The sequence below is a fragment of the Telmatherina bonti genome (genome assembly GCF_933228915.1).
Source record: "Telmatherina bonti genome assembly, chromosome: 9".
Taxonomy (NCBI): domain Eukaryota; kingdom Metazoa; phylum Chordata; class Actinopteri; order Atheriniformes; family Telmatherinidae; genus Telmatherina; species Telmatherina bonti.
In genome coordinates, this window is record NC_136627.1 from 21,419,944 (window position 1) to 21,440,503 (window position 20,560).

A 20,560-nucleotide genomic window follows, 5' to 3' on the forward strand; every position below is an offset into this window, starting at 1 on the left:
TCCCTCTCTCGCTCTCTCTCTCTCTCTCGCTCTCTCTCGCTCTCTCTCTCTCTCTGTATATACACTGCTCAAAAAAATTGAGGAAACACTAAAGTAACACGTTGTAGATCTGAATGAATGAAATATTTTTATTAAATGCTTTGTTCTTTCCATAGTTAGAAGTGCTGACAACAAAATCACTCAAAAATTATCAATGAAAATCAAATGTATCAACCCATGGAGGTCTGGATTTAGAGTTATACTCAAAATGAAAGTGGAAAAACACACTACAGGCTGATCCAACTTTGATGTAATGTCCTTTAAACGAGTCAAAATGAGGCTCAGTAGTGTGTGTGGCCTCCGCGTGCCTGTATGACCTCCCTACAACATCTTGGCATGCTCCTGATGAGGTGAGGATGTTCTCCTGAGGGATCTCATCCCAGACCTGGACTAAAGCATCCGCCAACTCCTGGACAGCCTGTGGTGCAGCTTGATGTCGGTGGATGGAGCGAGACATGATGTCCCAGATGTGCTAAATTGGATTCAGGTCTGGGGAACGGGCGGGCCAGTCCATAACATCAATGCCTTCGTGTTGCAGGAACTGCTGACACACTCCAGCCACATGAGGTCTAGCACTGTCTTGCATTTGGAGGAACCCAGGGCCAACCGCACCAGCATATGGTCCCACAAGGGGTCTGAGGATCTCATCTCGGTACCCAGTAGCAGTCAGGCTACCTCTGGTGAGCACATGGAGGGCTGTGCAGCCCTCCAAAGAAATGCCACACCCCACCATTACTGACCCACTGCCAAACCGGTCATGATGGAGGATGTTGCAGGCAGCAGAACGTTCTCCACGGCGTCTCCAGACTCTGTCACGTCTGTCACATGTGCTCAGTGTGATCCTGGTTTCAGCTGTGAAGAGCACAGGGCACCAGTGGCTAATTTGCCAATCTTGGTAATCTTGGTAAATGCCAAACGTCCTGCACGGTGTTGGGCTGGAAGCACAACCCCCACCTGTGGATGTCGAGCCCTCATACCACCCTCATGGAGTCTGTTTCTGACTATTTGAGCAGACACATGCACATTTTTGGCCTGCTGGAGTTAATATTGCAGGGTTCTGGCAGTGCTCCTCCTATTCCTCCTTGCACAAAGAAGGAGGTAGCGGTCCTGCTGCTGGGTTGTTGTCCTCCCACGACCTCCTCCACGTCTCCTGATGTACTGGCCTGTCTCCTGGTAGCGCCTCCATGCTCTGGACACTACGCTGTCAGACACAGTAAACCTTCTTGCCACAGATTGCATTGATGTGCCATCCTGGATGAGTTGCACTACCTGAGCCACTTGTGTGGGTTGTAGACTCCTGCTACCACTAGAGTGAAAGCACCGCCAGCATTCAAAAGTGACTAAAACATCAGTCAGAAAGCATCAAAACTGAGAAGTGGTCTGTGGTCACCACCTGCAGAACCACTCCTTTATTGGGTGTGTCTTGCCAATTGCCTAAAATTTCCACCTGTTGTCTATTTCATTTGCACAACAGCATGTGAAACTGATTGTCAATCAGTGTTGCTTCCTAAGTGGACAGTTTGATTTCACAGAAGTGTGGTTGACTTGGAGTTACATTGTGTTGTTTCAGGGCTCCCTTTACTTTTTTTTTAGCAGTGTTTTTATACATGTATATATGTCTATATATATATGTCTATATATATATATATATATATATATATATATATATATATATATATATATATATATATATATATAGGGATATTTGGCTTTTGGGTGAAATTTCACAACAAGCCTAAAAAGCATTCAAACCTGTACAGGTGAACTTAATGTGATCTTCTCTAAGCTTTTAAATGCACATGTCCAACTGTTAAATGTTTCAATAAATTTTGCACAAGTTGCTGTTCTCTAACAAGGAGCTTAACGGCAAAAATTACGGCAGGTGTGTGATCCTTGAATTGACCAATAAATGTCCTGGTTCAATTAGAGCTGGTGTTTAAACAGTTGTCCTCATCATGCTGTTCACATTTTGACATCATGAGACCAAGACGACACCTAACAATGGAACAACAGTCCCTTGCCATTGCGATGCTTCAAACAGGACGTTCTCAGACAGAAGTGGCCACTGAGCTTGGAGTGTCACAGAGTGTCATCAGCAGGTTGCAACAGAGATATCGAGAGACTGGAAGAGTCACAGAAAGGCCTAGAAGTGGACGTCCTTTGGCCACATCCCGTGCTGATGACCGCTACATTGTGAACACTGCCCTGAGAAACCGGATGATGAATGCCACTCAACTCCAGGCACGTTTAAGAGAGGTGAGAGGCACCCAAGTGTCACGTCAGACCATTCGAAACCGTTTCCATCAGCGTGGTCTGCGTGCTAGACGACCTGCACGGGTACCTGACCACACCACCAGGCACAGGCATCATCGTCTTGCATGGGCCAGGGAGCATTTACGCTGGACGAGGAACCAGTGGGCCTCAGTGCTGTTCTCTGATGAAAGTCGATTCACACTGAGCAGAAATGATGGCCGGCAACGATGTTGGAGACGTCAGGGAGAGCGCTATGCATCAGCCACTGTTGTCACCAGGCGAGCTTTTGGTGGTGGCGGTGTTACAGTGTGGGCAGGGGTGTCCACTTGGTACAGAACTGCCCTACACTTTGTGAATGGTACAGTGACAAGCCCATACTACCTGAATAACACCATTAATCCAGTGATTGTGCCCCTACATGAACACCACAGGCCTAATTTCATCTTCATGGACGACAATGCTCCTGCTCATCGAGGCCGCATCATCAGGGAACGGCTGTTGGAGACTGGTGTACCTCAAATGGAATGACCTACACTCTCTCCAGACCTGAATCCCATTGAAAACCTGTGGGGTCAGCTGAGCCGTCGTGTAGAGGCTCGAAACCCTGCACCCCAGGGTAACAGTATATAACTAAAACTTTTAATTCCACTCTGGCTTTGCACATCATTGACATATAGTTTCTAGAGGTTCCCAAGTGTCAGACAAAGAACATAAAATGAAATCCAAATATTTCTGCACGGAGAAATCATTATCATCACTCACTTTCATTCATGGAATCTCCTTTCATCAATATGCTGCTTCCACTCCCACTATCAATCTAGTGGTCACAGAGGAGTGTAGCAGTCATCCTGGGAAATAAGATGGTGCTAATGCTCCAGCGTCTAATGTTTGGGGAAATCAATAGCAACAGATACAACAAAGAATACACAGGATCACGACTACACAGCCATCTAATTTCAACCACGTTCATGCTGTTCTTAGCAACTCGGAGAAGAGTAAAACAATGAGATCCAAACGGCGCCTTGATCCAAAACATGCAGCTCACATAATGTTTATTTTAAGGATATATTTATTTTCACATTCAACGATGTATTTAGCAAAATGGCACACCTAAGTTCTTCAGCGCTATTTCTAAAATTGACTTGTAAGGTGTGGTGCAGGGCTGTGTACGGGACACGGCTCCGACACTGAACTACAGTAAATTTCTGCATAGCAGCACAATCCGCTGCTGGCTTTCTTCCATAAACCACTGGTGCTGATGTTTGGAAGAGGAGAAGAAAGAAAGGGAGGAGGAAGAGGGGGAGGAGAAAGGGAGGAGTGGGGCAAGATAGCCTGTTAACTCTGCTCCAACATCAATAATGTTGGACGGAGGAAACCATGTTCAAACCGGAAATGAGATGATTTTGTTTTCAAAACAAAGCAATACATCTAAAAATTAGCAAGACAGAAAATAGAAATATTTGTTATTTGGACTTCGGTGTTTTAAATAGGCATAATCTGTTGCTTTAATATAGTCCTGCAAAGGAGAACTATAGTTGCAAACAAATATTTTAATTGTTTGTTTTTTAAAATCTTGCCTCATGTTTGGTCACCGGAAGTGTTTTGTATAAATGTGGTGACTTGACGTCGGTCTCAACTTGAATCTGTGCCTCTGCGGCGTGGAGACAGCAGGAGCAGGGGAAAGTGTCTCATTAGGGGCTTTACCGTATAATGCACTTGTCTCCTTCAGCCCTCTCTCTTTTTTTAGAGGTAAATTCAAACCTTTAAACCACTTTTCAGTGAACAGAAATAGTTGAAGGACAGTGGTGGAACAGGATTAAAGCGGGATGTCTGGATGTATCAGAAAGGAGCAAATTTATTTTTTTTGAAGAGCCCATTTGGAAATGACTCAAGTGGCGGATGCGAAAGAAGGAAAGGGAAAGTGATTCAGGAGGATGAATGATATTTGTGGAAATCAGGGTGCTTTTAATTGATTTTGTTGATTTCTTCTAGAGGAGTTTATCCAGGCAAAGCGCACAGCCCATTGTTGCTTTGTTCTATTAAAGTTTATTCCAGTGTGGAAGATTAGTTGTAAAAACTTGTATTTAATTGTGTTATGGAATGTGGTTTCCTTTTGTTTTGCAGTTAGTTTAAACTTGTTTTTCAAATACTGATTTTTCTGGTGTTTATTCATAAACTGAGAGTTAAACATGGCCATCAATACGGACACCGACTTCCAAAAGTCCAGCTTGGGTGAGGGTGGAGGAGGCGCCCAGCCTGCGGACTTTCAGGAGACAGAGAAACTCCTTGCAGTGTCCACCGAGCCTGGAGGAACCGGGATGAAAACGTCCACCTCGTTGTCTGTCAACATGGGTGGTGATAAGGGCGCAGAGGCGGATCAGAACGGCCACGGTGTCGCTTTGAGATCTGGCTCTGTTGGGCAGTTGTCTGCTGCCGCCCCCCTGTCCCCATCCAGGGCCAGTCTGAGTCGCTCCTCCACTGGAAACGCCACCGTGCAAGAGACCCCAAAGCCCAAGGATTACCTCATCCTTGTTATCCTCTCCTGCTTCTTTCCTGTGTGGCCCATCAGCATTGTCGCATTGGTGTACTCCGTTATGGTGAGTATTGCTGTAATGTTGGGCAAATATTGAAAAGCTCGATGAAGACTAATATGGTGGTCTTGTAGGTCTCTACTATCTTCCTGCAGATATGCATATTTTCATCTGGTACAATTAATATTTGTCTCAGATTTGAAATGTTTGAGAGTGAAAGTTTATAATAGAATAGATCAAGAATTAAACTTTTTTAATTAATCAAAAACTTTCTATGAAATTTCCAAAAGTGCTGCCATCACATAAGCAAGCCAAGTTCTTGATTACCAATACGTTGAAATGAAAGGCAAGAAACTGAAAGAAAAAGAAAGAATAGACACACGACACACCTATGCACACATTTCGTACTCAGCACTCCATCGACTTTCCTGTTGCTGAGGCTTTTCATGATCTCTTGTCGCTACATAGCTGGTGGGTTTTCACTCTAGTGTGTGGCTCTGACACCTTATTTATCCCCCTCCAGAAAATTTTCAGGTTTCTGGAAATGCTGACATGAGATGTAGCAGAGACACTAAACCCATAGGCATCTTCAAAAGCTTATAGTCCCATTACCAGGTTGCCACACAGTCTGGAAACTGCTTTGCAGAGATACCATAATATGTAGTTCATGTAGACAATTTATATTGTCTGCCTTCAGTACATGCAGCACATGTAATGGAGTGATGCTGATGGATTTCTATAGTGATAAGAGGTGCAGAGCAAAGACAGAGGAGTTATTGATGAACACTATAAGAGACTAAAGTTTACAGTAAAATTGTGTAGAAGTTATTTCTCTTTTAAAGTAATCTCCAGAATCTACACTGCAAAAGAAAAAAAAATATTTGTGTGTGTATGTATATATATATATATATATATATATATATATATATATATATATATATATATATATATATATATATATATATATATATATATATATATATATATATATATATATATATATATATGTGTGTGTGTGTGTGTGTGTGTGTGTGTGTTTATGTGTGTGTGTGTGTGTTTGTTTGTTTCTGTTATTGCACTAAAGCTTATTAATGAGTGTCTAAATGGATGCTTTCTGAAAAGATTTCTGATCTGTCTGATTCAGTCAGCTTGGCAGTCTTCTCTTTCCACCCCTACTTGACAGACATATTCAGCATGGCAGTTTGACACCCCACTGTGTTCATTTAAGTTTCACTCAAGTATTTTAAAAGTTGAGAATAGCCTTGTAAAGCATTGTATTGTAAAAGCATTTGTTGTAAACAACAAAGATAAAATGTTCTTCTTTACCATGTATTCATTATTAGACAAAGTACTACAAGTATTTTTTTTATTTAATCCATTTTCTTTCTTTTTATTTTTTATTTTAATGAAAAAAAGGGATGCACTGCAAACCTAGTAGGTTCCTCAATCCATAAAGCTGTAGAAGAATCTTTCCAGGTTTGTCACTATGACACTTACTGACACCACAAATGGTTGAAACATGGATCCCAATATTTATCTTTGACTCCTATCATACTATCAGCTCTCTTTTGTTCTTGAGATAAAAACAGGAAACAATTAGTCCATTTTTTATGCAGTAAAACTATCAGCCATTAGTGGATTTAGGTTTGTGTTAACACTTAAAATTCAGTGCAGGTGAGAGTTGTTTCCTGATTTCTTGTGTTATTAGAGGAACTGAAGCAAATCCATAAGTTACACAAACAAATAAATCTGATTTTTGACAGGCCATATGTGGAGTTATTCCACCAGGAGTGTTTTAAGTGCTGTATCAGTTTTAATTTGTCAAGTAAGGATTTGAAGACTTGCTGGCTGATGGTTACTTACTTTTTATTTCTCACACTACCCTGATGTCAGATTCACATTGTCAGAGAAACACTGCAAAAGCAATACAGCAAATATATTAGTTCTGTAATATCACTCCTGTGGGCATTACACACCAAAGGAAATATCAGGCTATCTACACGACAGCCTATACTTCCTTGAGCCGTCATCATGCACCCACTGACATTCACAAGTCAGCTGCTTGCTAATGGCATTGAGAGGGAGAGGCTTTGATAGAGGACATAAGACAGAAAAGTGAAGGAGGGAGAAACTGGAGCTGGCCACTAACTCAATAGAAGGCGAGAGAAGTCAATTTAGTTTCTCTGCAGAGGGCAGATAGCAGCAGTTAGCCAGCTCTGTGGCAGCGATCAACATTCTCTCTTTTTCCTTGGGCCATGGAAAGGGGATATGGGCCTCCTGAAGAAGATCAAAACATCATTCGCTACAAGGGTAGATGGGTGTGAGAGAGGTAGCAAATGGCCATAAAGTAGTTCCTATGACTTGATTAGAAAGAAGGAAATTAGATACCACAGTGATGTCACTAAGTGCAAGTGAGTCAAAGCAGGAAAACAGAACATTTGCGCTGAACAAATGAATGTGGTTGATCCCGCATGATATAGCTTTAGAGTGCACGATCACCAATAAGTGCTATTTCTCCCATCGCCCAAGTGAAACAGATACTTATAGATACTTTTAATGGTGTCAATGATGGGAAGTCGGGGAAAGCCTTCTAGACTTAGGAAATTGTTGTAGAGGAAAATAAGAAAGTTCAAATCAAAAAGAATCTTTCAAGGAGTGACTTCATACAAAATGTCACAGTAGTGTACTTAGAGTCAGCTGTGATTACATCTATGACAAGTTGCCTTGTACTTCTTGTGGTCTGAATCAAGTTCAGTTCATGTCAAGAGGCTTTTCACTGCTGCACTATTATTTAAGTGTTGTGTTGACAAACCATCAGTCTTCTTTGCAGATTTAAAGAAGATCTACTGTAAGGCAACATTTGGTGCTGGAAATTTTGGGAACCCTTTAGAATTTCCTCTTTCCCTGCTCACACATAATTTAAATGTCACCCTGTTGTCATGTAAAGTTGGAAACACAAACAAGGGACTTGTAAAGGCATGTGAACCTTCACTTTTAATATTTGGTGTGGTATTTGTGAAGCAATAACTATAAATTCACATTTACGATTACTCCTGCATCTTTAGCTGCAGACAGAGTTCTTCTGTTATGATAAGAGTCAATAATGGTCATGGGATATTCTTTAAGCCTTAAAAGAGTTAGAATTCGAAGGTGTAGCATAGCTTAAATATCAAACTAAAAGACCTTTTTTCACAATGTAATTACTTGAACATTTTGTATTAACTGCAATAATCTGTTGCAGCGCAAGTTTCTAAAAGAGCCTGCATCTGTATGTGTGGATGGTGCATCGCTAACAAGAGAAAAACGTTACATTCATCATCATTTAGCATCACTTCCAGCAGCAGGACTACCTAAAAGCTAACTTCCAGCTGGCTCGAATCACGATCGCTGACAGATGATCTGGAGGGGAAAGCTGTGGCTTGAAAACACGGAAGACGTGCAGTCAATTATGGGGATTGGAGAGGCAGGGGTAATAGGTTTTTACAGCCCAGACTAGCCTATCCCAGTAATGGGAATGCCCAAACTGCAGGAGCATTATTGCATGCTCTGCAGATTTGCTTGTAAAATATGGAGTCGCAATGCTGCACTGGAGGAATGACTGTGTTTGTGGGTGCATGTGGGTGTATGCATAGGTAAATAACCTCTTATTAGCAGTAAAATACTGTTGAATAGCATTTTATACTGAAGTTTTTACAAAGTGAAAACCCAAATCTGCTATTGTTTTAATAGAAAAATAGACAGATATGGAAACATTGATCATGCTTTTGTAATTTAAATTTTGGGTATTTCAGGTTTAAACAGTGCATATTATGTGATTTTTGGGACATGTTCTGTTAACTCTTTTTAATACATTGTTATTATTTACTTTATTTTTGCTTAGAATTAAAACAAATTAGGGGGGTACATCATTTAAGGGCAACTTGGAAAAAGATATTTTTTATTCAAAACTAGGAAAATAATCAGTTTGAACCCATTTAACAACACACCCAGCCCACCCTTTCAGGACTAATAATTATTCAGTGATTATAATGTATTTTTTAAACATTTGTGAAAATATACATGAACTATTTTAATCTTTTTGGTATTTAATGCCAAACTTAAGTGTTTGTTATCCAAGTCTCAAGTTTTGACCATTTATCTTTTGGAAACCTGCCAGAATGCTAACACTCTAACACTCTATCTTGTGAGCCCCAAGGCATGGTGCCACTGGCCATATGCTACTTTTTGATGAAGATCTTCAATTTGTGTAAACAATGTGCCACCACAAAACCACTACATCATCAATGTACCGCCATAGTAATGTAGGAAAAGGAAAAGATTAAACATAAAGGATTTAACCTAAAAACTCAGTCAGAATAAATTTGAAATAACCACAAAATTCTCTGAATGTATTAAAATCAAATGTAACTAAAAGCTTAAAATTAGCTATTAATCTATTGATTTGAATGTATAAGTGATGTTCAAAGTTTACACTCATTAAAACACATCGGCTGTGAGAAACGGTCAACTTTCTTAAATTAATTAATACTGTCACATTCATTCATTCATTTTCCGAACCGCTTATTCCAATTCAGGGTCGCGGGGAAGCTGGAGCCTATACCAGCTGGCTTTGGGCGACAGGCAGGGTACACCCTGGACAGCTCGCCAGTCCATCGCAGGGCCACACACAGAGAGACGAACAACCACTCATGCTCACACTCACTCCTAGGGGCAATTTAGAGTGACCAATTAACCTATCATGCATGTCTTTGGATGGTGGGAGGAAGCTGGAGTACCTGGAGAGAACCCACGCATACACGGGGAGAACATGCAAACTCCACACAGAAAGGCCACTGACCAAACCAGCCATGGATCGAACCAGTGACCTTCTTGCTGTGAGGCCACAGTGCTAACCACTGCACCACCGTGCAGCCTAATACTGTCACATATAGATATTAATTAATGTTGTAATTGTTTTTTATTAACTTCTGTCAGGGGCATCCAGAGTTGATTCTCAACGGCCGCTGTCCTGCAGGTTTTTTATATATTCCTGTTCCAAAATGCCTGGTTTACCTTAAATGGATCCAACAGCCAATGAAGATCTGCACAATGACCAAATGATTTGAGTCAGATGTGTTGGAGCAGGGATACATGGGAAACCTGTAGGATTGTAGCCCTCAAAGACCGGAGCTGGACACCCCTGACCTGTGATGAGAACAAAATGTCTTCTCTTTGGCATTTTTTTTCTTCACTGTATGGAAGCTTTTTAGATGAATATGTGTGGCTCCATACAACAGCCAGTAGCTGTACTGTGTGATAATCTAATTTTGTTTTGTGTTTTCTGTTGATCCTAATAGTAATGATGAACTAAAATGTGAAACTTGACCCTGCACAATCCAAATGACAGTGTTTCGTTGCTGCACCAATGTAATAATACATACTGTTAAGCCTTGGGTTTCTGTGTTGTTATCACTCAGGTAGCATTTTTTTAATTATATTTTTCAATTCAGAAGCTAAGACACAAACACAACTAACATTAATGGTTTACAGCAGTGGCTAGAATGTGTTTTACAGCTCTAGGAAGAAGGAAAGTGCCGTTGCAGCTCTGACACATTTGATCATTTGACCGCACTGTGAAGTTTGAAATTTTAATGGAGAGTCCCCGCCAGCTTCCCAAGTAGGTTGTGATGCTTCAGAGATAAAGCCAAAGCCATTTGAATCTAATGACTGAGAGGCTCACCAAAGGCCATTTGTTCTGTTCTTACTGAATATATTGCACCAAACACTAAGTCATAAATTACCTTTTACCTTGAATTTTGGAAATTTCTTCTAAATTGAGTTTTATTAATTAAATTAAGTAATCTTACAGTTAAATGAAAATTACAGGGTATGGATATATTTAAAAAGAAAATTATAATTTAGACTTTAAAAATAGATTTTTAGATGCAGTTAAACCTATAATGTTGTCAAAATGACCAACTGGTTTGTTGTTGTACACTGCACCTTTTTACCAGGCGGCTGCTGGTCCTTCATTATTAATGGCAAGAGAAAAGAAAAGAGCACTTAACTGCCTTACCAGAGTAACCTTCCTTGACTCACCAAATGAACACATGAGAGAGCATGAATCGAATGCGTGGGATGTGAAAGAATGTGTAGCTGGTGTGTCTACTCAATGAACACTCAAAATGTTTCAGGGATTTAATATCTGTATATGAAAACGAATATGACCAGGCATACTCTTACTAAAATCAATACAGACATTAATAAGTCAAGCAAAGGGAGCATCCCACTAACCCACATGAAGTCACAGCCAATAATTTCTTGTCTCTGGTTAGGCTCATTTAAAACTGGCACGAGTTGTATGTAAGAAGACTGCTGACACAGAAGCCTTTCCTTGTTTCTTTCCATGACAGATAGAAAATATTACCATCTTATTAGGGCTTCTTTTTTCATTGAGATTTTCTGTCTAAGAAAGCTAAATTGGCAGTGTTTTCTGAAAGGGACTTGCATTGATTTAAGGTGCTGATGTTGCTATCCTCTGTGACGTGAGTCCAGATCAATACAAGCTCCAGTGGGATTTTGTAGCTTCACGTTGCAGTCCTGGAGGTGAGATGCTGAAGTGTCTCTTTACGTGTTAGAGAGAGACAAGGAAAAAATCTCTCTCTTTACTTTATCTATAGATATATGTATATGTATATAGTAGAGGCAATCCCCACATAGCTGAACAGATAAAGTCATGTACTGCAAAAAGATAAAACTGATTCACACTGGTGCAGTGTAATTATGATTGATATGAAGGTAGTTCCCTATCCGACTCTATCAGCAGCACCAAAATCAGTGCAACATGCCACATACCGCAATGTGCACCATGGGATGTGACTTCCAGAGACAGTCTGGAGACAGAGAGGTCCATGCCAGGGAACAGATGAAGTAAGTAGTGTGCTGGAGGGAAAGGAGGTTGGCGGGGGACTCTTTTGTCTCTTTCTCCCTCTGCAGTGTAATCGTATCTCATACTGAGGCAATCCCAACTCTAAAGGCTCAGTAAAGGGTGAGTGAGTGAAGGCAGAGGATAAAGATACAGTATCTTTGTATAAAACTCTTTCTTTCATTTTTTTCTTTTCTTTCTTTCTTTAGTTTATCTTTAGATAAGCATACAGTATATTTGTATTAAACACTTTCTTTCATTTTTTCTTCTCTTTCTTTCTTTCTTTGCATGTTGGTAAATTATAATTAAAGAGAAAATTGGCAAATGAAAGAATTATGTTTTGTTATGTAATTCATATTAGCTATATTTTTTTCATACATGATCTTAATTGAGGAAAGAGATTAGCAAAGATGTTGCTGAGTAATTTAATATAGATGAAGGAGAAAAAGAGGTCAGTTTCCTGGTGTACTCCCTAAAGCGTTGCATCTCGGTTTGGCATATGTTCAGCACCACGGACAGCTCTTAAAGCTTTCATCAGGTTTTAAAACAAAAGCTTTTGCCAAACATACGAAGGCACTTCTTCACCAATATTACTTAAGCTCAGACCTCACAACGTTATTCCATCTCACTATTATCTAGTATTGCTGCAAATTGCCTCCTCTTAGCAATTTATATTCAGAGCTGAAATGCACACCTCAGTTTTAGATACTACACCCCAAACTGTGGGGAACTGAATTAACCAGACAAGCCCTTTTGACCGTTGCCAGACTTGGCCTGTTTTAAAGTTTGTTTGTCCACAGCCGACTTGATGATTCAACAATTTGATTTGCTTTCAGCAGTCTGTTTTATTTACACACATATAGCAGTAGGTAGACAAGAGATAAGGAGCGAGCCGATCCTACTGCAATTCCTTAGAAGTTTTATAGTCATTTAATTAGATTAGATCCTTACTTCTGTCGTGTAGCTATTTTCAAGCATTCACTTGCCATTGGCTGAATGTCTTGTGGATGGACAGCTTAAACTAATTGTCTTTTCCAAAGCTATCTCCAATGTCATTTACTCAAATATAAAGAAAGATTACAACGTTTATCCTGACTTACATTGTCAGTTAAAGAAACTTAAGGCATCTGGAAATAATGGTGTGGTTCCTGGAAATATATTTTAAATCAATGTAAAAAGAAAAATAAAATAGTTTGGTTAAAAGCTTGTGTGTTTTTTGTGTGTCTGCATGTTGGTACTGTGTGTATGGTGTTCTTGTTTCTCCTACATTGATTGGTGTACAGTGTTGTTAATAAGTTCACCATTTCTGCATCCACAACAGTTTTCCAAACTGAAAGCAGATGAAATAAATTATAAAGTTTAAGGCTGAAAAAACTGATAGACTGATAAAAAAAGAAAAAAAAATTGCTTGAGTGAAATTTACCCATTTGGAACGCCCAAATAAATCCATTGTGCTAGATATGAGGATTCCCATTCATCATGTCACACACACACATACACATAAATCATCCTGTCCCAGTATCGGCAGCATATATTGAGCAATATACATGCAGCATAAGAATGATATACAACTTCTTCACACAGCTGTGCTCTCAGGAACTCCATCCAGTTGGCTCTGCAAGTTACAATCCTCCATCAATCCCAATCTGTCGTTCTGAAATAGACAATTTCACTAGTGACAGCAGAGAATAAATTATTGCTGGCATTTACCTAACAGGACTGTAGAAGCATTCAACACTTCAGCGTTATCGTATGGTATGTGTGTGAAATGCCATCTGATAAATGCTTTACAGACTGACAGGTGTGACTGTATGACTGCCATTCTTTAATAGGAATCTTTAAAGGGAAGATTCTCTGACTGTGTTGTTCTCCTTAGTTTGGTTCATTTTTTGGAGTTTAAGTTTAGCTTGATCAGCTGGAAGCCAATTTACTTCCACTTTTACTGTCATAGAAATAAAGTTCTTTTTAGATGCTGTTTGCTTTAACAGAAAATAGCTCACTATAACATCCCTATGAATGCTAAATGGGAAATCACAACTTACTATTGAATTCTTGAGCCAGTGCCATTTACCTATAAACTAGATTCAGTTTGATGGTGCTCCTTTGGTTCCTGTCTGGTTGACTTTGGGGTCCAAAATGTATATAATAGGTATTAAAAATAAAAACTGATCATTTTGGGGGGTGTAAGATTATTGGGGTTTAAAAATGACCCCATGTGTTTTCTTCGGCCTTTGGCTTTATGCTTTATGATTTTGTTTGTTTGTATTTTAGCAGTTATTTTACATTTTAATCTTAATTTAATTTAGTTCCCTTTTTATCCCAAATAAAGTCAAATTATTTTGTATCACATATAATTAATGACTTTACTTATTATGATGAAATCATTATGTAGAGTTACAGCAGTAAGAATGACCTCATACCTTTTTTTATGTGTTAGTGGACAAAAATCTCTTTCAAAACACAGTTTGGAGTTTATGTTGTTCATCTTGTTTGTGTGCATCATTCTTCTTTGCACAGTCAGCTTCAGGGGCTAGAGAGTAGCTCCCAGCATAAAACCATCCTTTTGTATTGTTTTTTTTGGAGTCATTGTTTCAAATGCTGCTGCCTTACCAGATGGCTGCAAAGCAGATTGCAGTCTTCAAAAAGCATTTATAGAAGATATGCAACATTGCTCCTCCACTTCAATTTATTGTTGGTGCAGTTTACTTTCGGCTAACCGCCCAACCCAGCTTTCTTTATCTGCTGTTGCAGACTAAACACAGGAAGAAACTGATGAATAGCACTAGGTTGTAACTTCATTGTCTCATGTTCGTTTGTTTTTCATGTCACAATGTAGCATAATTAATTAAATATTTTTTCAGTGTGTGCAAGAACTCAAACAATACAGATGGCATGGTGCATGACTGACACTGCAGCTGTTTTGCACTCAATGAAAAATTGTAACTCCAGAGCTCACCCCACCCCCTGAGTCCTACAAGATAGGTGTTATGCATAGATGAGCGCAACTGTTTGTAACTATGGAACAAAAACCAAAAGTAGCAAACACATTTCATAATGACTACCAATGTGATGTCAGATAATACAGATGGAGGTGTGTGAAAACATACCTGAAATGTGTATTTATTGATGTAGGAAAATTTGTATTTTTAATCTATTGTTTGAAAAATTTCTGCCATGGTTAAAGAAATTCATCTGTTTTCAAATAGTTAAGGCTTTTTTTTTCTTATTCCTACATATCTTTATTAAGAATAGACTTCAACTCCAGGCTCAATGACCACAGTCCTGCTTCCCAGATCCAGTACACTTGATTTTTATTAATCAGCATAACCGTTGATGTCAAGTTCTTCACAATGACTCTGATGTTTTGAGGTGGGGAAATGTCTGCAATCTTCAGGACAGTGGTTGTCAAGGACCAGGATAGGACATATCTGTGCTTTATTTGGTACATTATGTTTTTAATTAGAGATGTCTGATATTAACTTCATACCGATATCATTGGCCAATATCAACACTCACATTTAATGTAGGAAATTATTGGTATCAATTTTTACTTTTTAATGACACCACTTTTACACAACATGCACATATTATATATCAAACTCTTCAGCTAAGTCTCCTGTAACTCAAAATGACCAAATATAAGAGATATAATGTATAGTTTTACAGATATTTTTGTTTGTTTGGCAAAACTCAATGTTGGTATCAATTGATATTATTAAGAGAAATTAAGAGATGGACAAAATTGGTATATCGGATGTGGTTAAAAAAGCCAGTATCTAATATTCATATTTTTAATGATCTTCTGTATGTCTTTAGTCCAGAAACAGTCTTCAGGCCGGGGATATGGATGGGGCCAGGAGGCTGGGTCGACTAGCTCGTCTCCTCAGTATCGTCTCCATTGTCCTGGGAGTGGTCATCACCATAGTCTTCCTCTCAGTTCAATTCTCAGGTATAAAAACAAAGTTTCAAGCTGAAATTGTGCTGTTCTACAGCAGTAGCTGTAGTGAGCAAACTTTTAACACTTAAGTTACACATGTGTAACTGATATCCCTCTCTCCCCCCACCCTTTTCTTTGACAGGAAAGCACTGACCTGAAGAAACACAAGAACCAAACCACAAAATTCAACAAGAAAAAAATCATTCTGGAAAAAAAAGAGAAAAGAAATACAACTCATCACTGTATGCCATGTATTTACATCATGAGCAACTCCAGATGGCAAAAAGCAGGCAGGTGATAGGGGGTGGCCTTGCACAAAATAACCAAATGGAAAACATATTCAGAGATGCATGCATTAGAAGCCAGTAACTTTTGCTTGACAAAATATCCTGATGTAAGTTGTTCAGGTTCAAATGGAGGGAAAAATGAGTACAGATTTGTATGTGTGGATGGAAATGTATTTTTGAAATGTTTCTTTTTGAAACATGAACTTCTTAAAAAGAAGAGGATGCATATGGGAACTGTGAATGAAGGACTTTTCTATGTCTGTGATGGTGTTCTGATAAAAAATTATGGATTTATCTTCAAGTTTGGAGCAGCTGCATTTAATCCTCATATATACCTTTACCATTTAAAATATATACAGCTTCAAATATATTTTAAATATAAGAATTATATATATATATATATATATATATATATATATATATATATATATATATATATATATATATATATATACATACATATATTGTATATGCACATTTTATATTTATATTTGTATGCCATGTGGTGGGTTTACTAATAATGTCACAGTGGCTGCCTGTCTGCACTTGGATTTATCTGAAAATTCAAAGGGTTTGTGAAAGGGGGTAGGGAACAAATTTTTGTTGTGTGATCTTTTCTTTTCCAATTAGGTACATTAGACCAATTGCATGCCTGAATGTATATGACCAACATCTTGCCTTCTTTTGGATGGTTATCAGTAATCCCATATCTTAAGGGAATAGCAGGTTTGTACATGGAACAGTGCTTTGTGCACAACCACTGTAGATCACGAGGACTTCTATCTAAACCTCTAACACACCTCAATGTCTCCATGATCTACTAACCTTGCTTTGCTCTGGCAGACTGAATAGCATGTCAAATCTTGTGCCAGCTTTGGATCTCACTCTTACCACAAACCCTGATTTGGTGACTGCTGCCCCCAAGTCTCCATTTCGTCATCTTGAGCTTTTACACTCCTTTTTTTTACATTTTGCATTTACATTTTTACACCACTGCTCCTGTTTGTCCATTAATATTGTTACATTGCTATACATTGACCATAAGAAACCATTGTTTCACTGAATGTTTATTTGTATATCTGTGTATTGGTACAAAATGTATTTATATGAAAACATATATGCAATATGTATGCATGCTTTAGGTCAAAATGGCAGACGCACAATTATTTTTGTAAATAAGTGAGTCTATGAGTTTGAGTAATGACAAAGCATTTACAAAAAAGCCTTCCAAAAATCCTAGCACAACAAACTGTCTGTATTTAAAACAGGATTGTTGTATCAACACGATAGGCTTATTCTCTAAACACAGATAAAAACCACTGTAAGGTGATGTTGTGCTATTCAAGTACTACTGTATGCTTTCCCATGTTTTGTTTAAAGGCAGAGATATTTGGTCAAGTATTCATGAAACGTAGATGCCATTTGTTGAGTTCTAAATGCAGTTGAAGGGCTCACACATCTGAAGCACCAGCTATACTATGCAGCTAATGTGATGCTAAACCAAACATCATTACTATAAGGCCATACAACTACAGCCTGCCAGTTATCAACACAGTCTAGCTGTGCAAAAAGAGTTTCATTTCAGTTTATAGTTGAACAAAGTGATCACTTTAAAAGACACAAGTAGCAAAATCCAAAAATTCCCCTTTAATAACCTAAAGCTTGTGATTTAGTTTTACTTATATTCAAAATTTGCTCTTTGGAACTGGTGGTCTCAAGTCAGTGATCAAGCCAAAACACTACAGTAACAGTTTAAAGCTTCCTCTCATTTGTATGTAATGTTTCTTTCCCAGTACATTGTATGTGGCAGTTCTCATCTGTCTGGTGTACAATTTGCATGTCAGGAATAAATGTTACCATGCATGGTCAGAGTTTCGTCTTTGGATCATAACTTCCAGCTTTTGAGGTGATGTGTGTTGACCTAAAGGAATGGATAAAAACAAAGAGTGCCTGACTGTGCTAATACATCCCCCCTTGCATTGTAGATGTTAATCATAGCAGATCTAAAATGCGTGTGTGTGTGTGGAACAGAAGCCAAATGCAGAATCTTAGTTTGTTTCATTGTCCTTACATATCCATTTTGCAGAGGCAGTCTCTCTTTATTCACTCTTTCTTACAGAAATCAAGGTTTGTTAGTGTTATTGTGGTCTTAATGACAGCAAAGAAGACAATAACAAGCTATAATCAGATATGTAAAAAGGGAATCCTCAACATTTTTCCACCTTCCTCTCATACATTTAGGGATGGAAAGAATTAGAACAACACTTGTGATATTTTAATAAAATAAAACACTGCATTTTGTAGCAAATATATGCGTATTATTCAGGGTTTTTTTTTAAGACTAAGTAGAAGATTGATTCAATTTTGTAAAATGAATGCTGTCTACGCTATTATAGTGGATTGTGTTGTATGGCATAGCCGTGTTTTGTTTTTATGTCTGAGCCTTGTACATGCAGTAGCTTATGATACACCATTATTCAGCTGGAGGGAACACAAACACCATTTATCATGGCATTGGCACCAGAGTGTAGCCTGCATGGGGGTAGGGGTGATGAAGAATTCATGCCAGGTCATCCAGTTCTGAAGCCAACTTACTTCACCCATGCAGACAGGAGGGACTGCATGCCATCCTGAACAATCCACACTCTCACGCATAAAGTCATGGCAGGGTTTTAGATACAATGTGATATTATGTGAACACAAAGCCTAACAATGATCAGCTTTAATACACAAATTTTCAACTTATTGGTAAATATTTCCAAAAAATTATTAGCTTCCCCATGACCCTGAATTGGATTAAGCGGTTCAGAAAATAAATGAATGAATGAATTATGAGGCATTATGTAGGCAGATCAGGGATGGATAATTTTTTGTATCTTGTGGGGAAAAAAGGGGTTTAAAAACTAGACTTTACAACCAGAATAACACATATCTTATACTCAAGCTGCCTTATTTAAATATGGGAAGTGAAAAATGTCTGAATACCAGGATGTAGCACTTAGTTCTGTATGGATGATGGTCAGTTAGAGTGGCTGACACATTCAGGAGTCACATCTCAGCAGTATCCTGAAACTGTAAACAGCGTCTCACCCTTATTTATACACCAGTTCTTCCAACAAGCAATACAATAATCTGGGAACAATGATATGCTGTTTTCTGATGGTTTTTAAAAGGAGACACACCTTTTAAAATGGCTAAATCAGCATGAAAAATGGGTCTTTTCTTGCATGGAAGAAATCACGCAAAGAAATATACAAAACCAAGGACAAGAGACTAAATATATCCCTTGTAGTCTATTGAAGTAGGGCTACTTTATTTGAAATTCCAGTCTGCCAACACCCCATAGCAGTGGGAAAAAAACTCATTGATGTTTCTCACAATCTCCTTGCTTTAAAACTTCAGTTCTTGCACAAACACTGTAATCGAACAAGTAAAACCCCATCTACATTCCCCTCTGAGTTAAACACATTAGTTCTCCCCTTTAGACATACTTTGCACTGCAATCTGAACGGATCAAATGGCTTGTTTTCTGTCAAGGAACTACAGAAATAGCTTCTTTTTTTTTTTTTTTTTCTTTTTTTTAAAATCTGGAATTTTTACAACTTAGCCTTATGCACTGTCCCATTCAAATAAAAAACAAAAACTTCTGCTGGTTACACAATGCTATGAAGTGTAAAGAACTTACCTTGTCAAAAGGAAATCATTCAGCTTTGTTATGCTTTAAGATTTCTTCTGGGGAAGTTGAATGGCGCACACAAAGGAATGGCTTGTTGCCGATGATATTGTCATATAAGAGGAATCCGCCAAGAAGTTTTTATCAAATTATTTTGAGAACTCCGTCATAGCTGTAAATCAGTTTGTGACTGATAAATCTGAAGGCTCCAAAGGCAGCTCAGGTCTCATCAGCTGCTACATGATAGTCAAACTGAACTAACTTCTTATTTTGGATTTGACTGGATTTTAAACAAAAGTAAAGATAGAGGGTAACTTGTTATCTAAAGGGAAATTGATGTGGGAGTACCCAATTGCATTTATAACACCTATAGGTCCTGGCTTCAAAAATAACTTCAGCAGATTCTCAAAAAAAAAAAAGAAAAAAAACCCTGTCCCAGTTCATCCCAGAAGTCATGATGTTATGAGCCATGTTGGCCCCTTCTGAACATACTTTCAGTAATGAGCCTCTGAGACACATACTTCAGTCATGATCTTTCTGTCTCTAAAGTGACCAAATTAATAAACTTGTAAATACTCAAAACTGCACCTCTTGAAGCAAAGGCTGATGTCACGTCTCGTCTTTACATTGTAGTCTCAAACATTCAGTCCTTAAGAGACATATGAACGTACTTAGTCATGCAACGACAGAACATTTAATTTTTAATGATTATTCAAGAATTAGAACCACCATATGTCAAAGTTTTCAACAAAGTGATTCAGTCATTTACCCCCAAAAGTAAAGTGATGTGAAGTGCTGAAGTGGAGCTGCTGAAAACCATGTCAACTGTAATTGAGGCATAAAATTCCTTATAAATATCTTTAGTATCTTTCACATCCCAGATGTCCGTTCCTGATGCCAAAATTCAGATAAAAAAAATCCTTTTGGGAGTCAAAA

At 38.5% G+C, this 20,560-nt stretch overlaps 1 protein-coding gene across 1 annotated transcript; it reads left to right on the plus strand.

Moving 5' to 3' along the window:
* Positions 1–4,481: 4,481 nt before the first annotated feature.
* Positions 4,482–15,817, plus strand: trarg1a (trafficking regulator of GLUT4 (SLC2A4) 1a; the record flags this gene model as incomplete). The annotated part of the gene is made up of 3 exons (XM_079245946.1): positions 4,482–4,889; positions 15,544–15,676; positions 15,807–15,817. The coding sequence occupies 3 exons, from the start codon at positions 4,482–4,484 to the stop codon at positions 15,815–15,817; spliced, it is 552 nt and encodes a 183-aa protein (XP_079102072.1).
* Between the last annotated feature and the right edge of the window lie 4,743 nt (positions 15,818–20,560).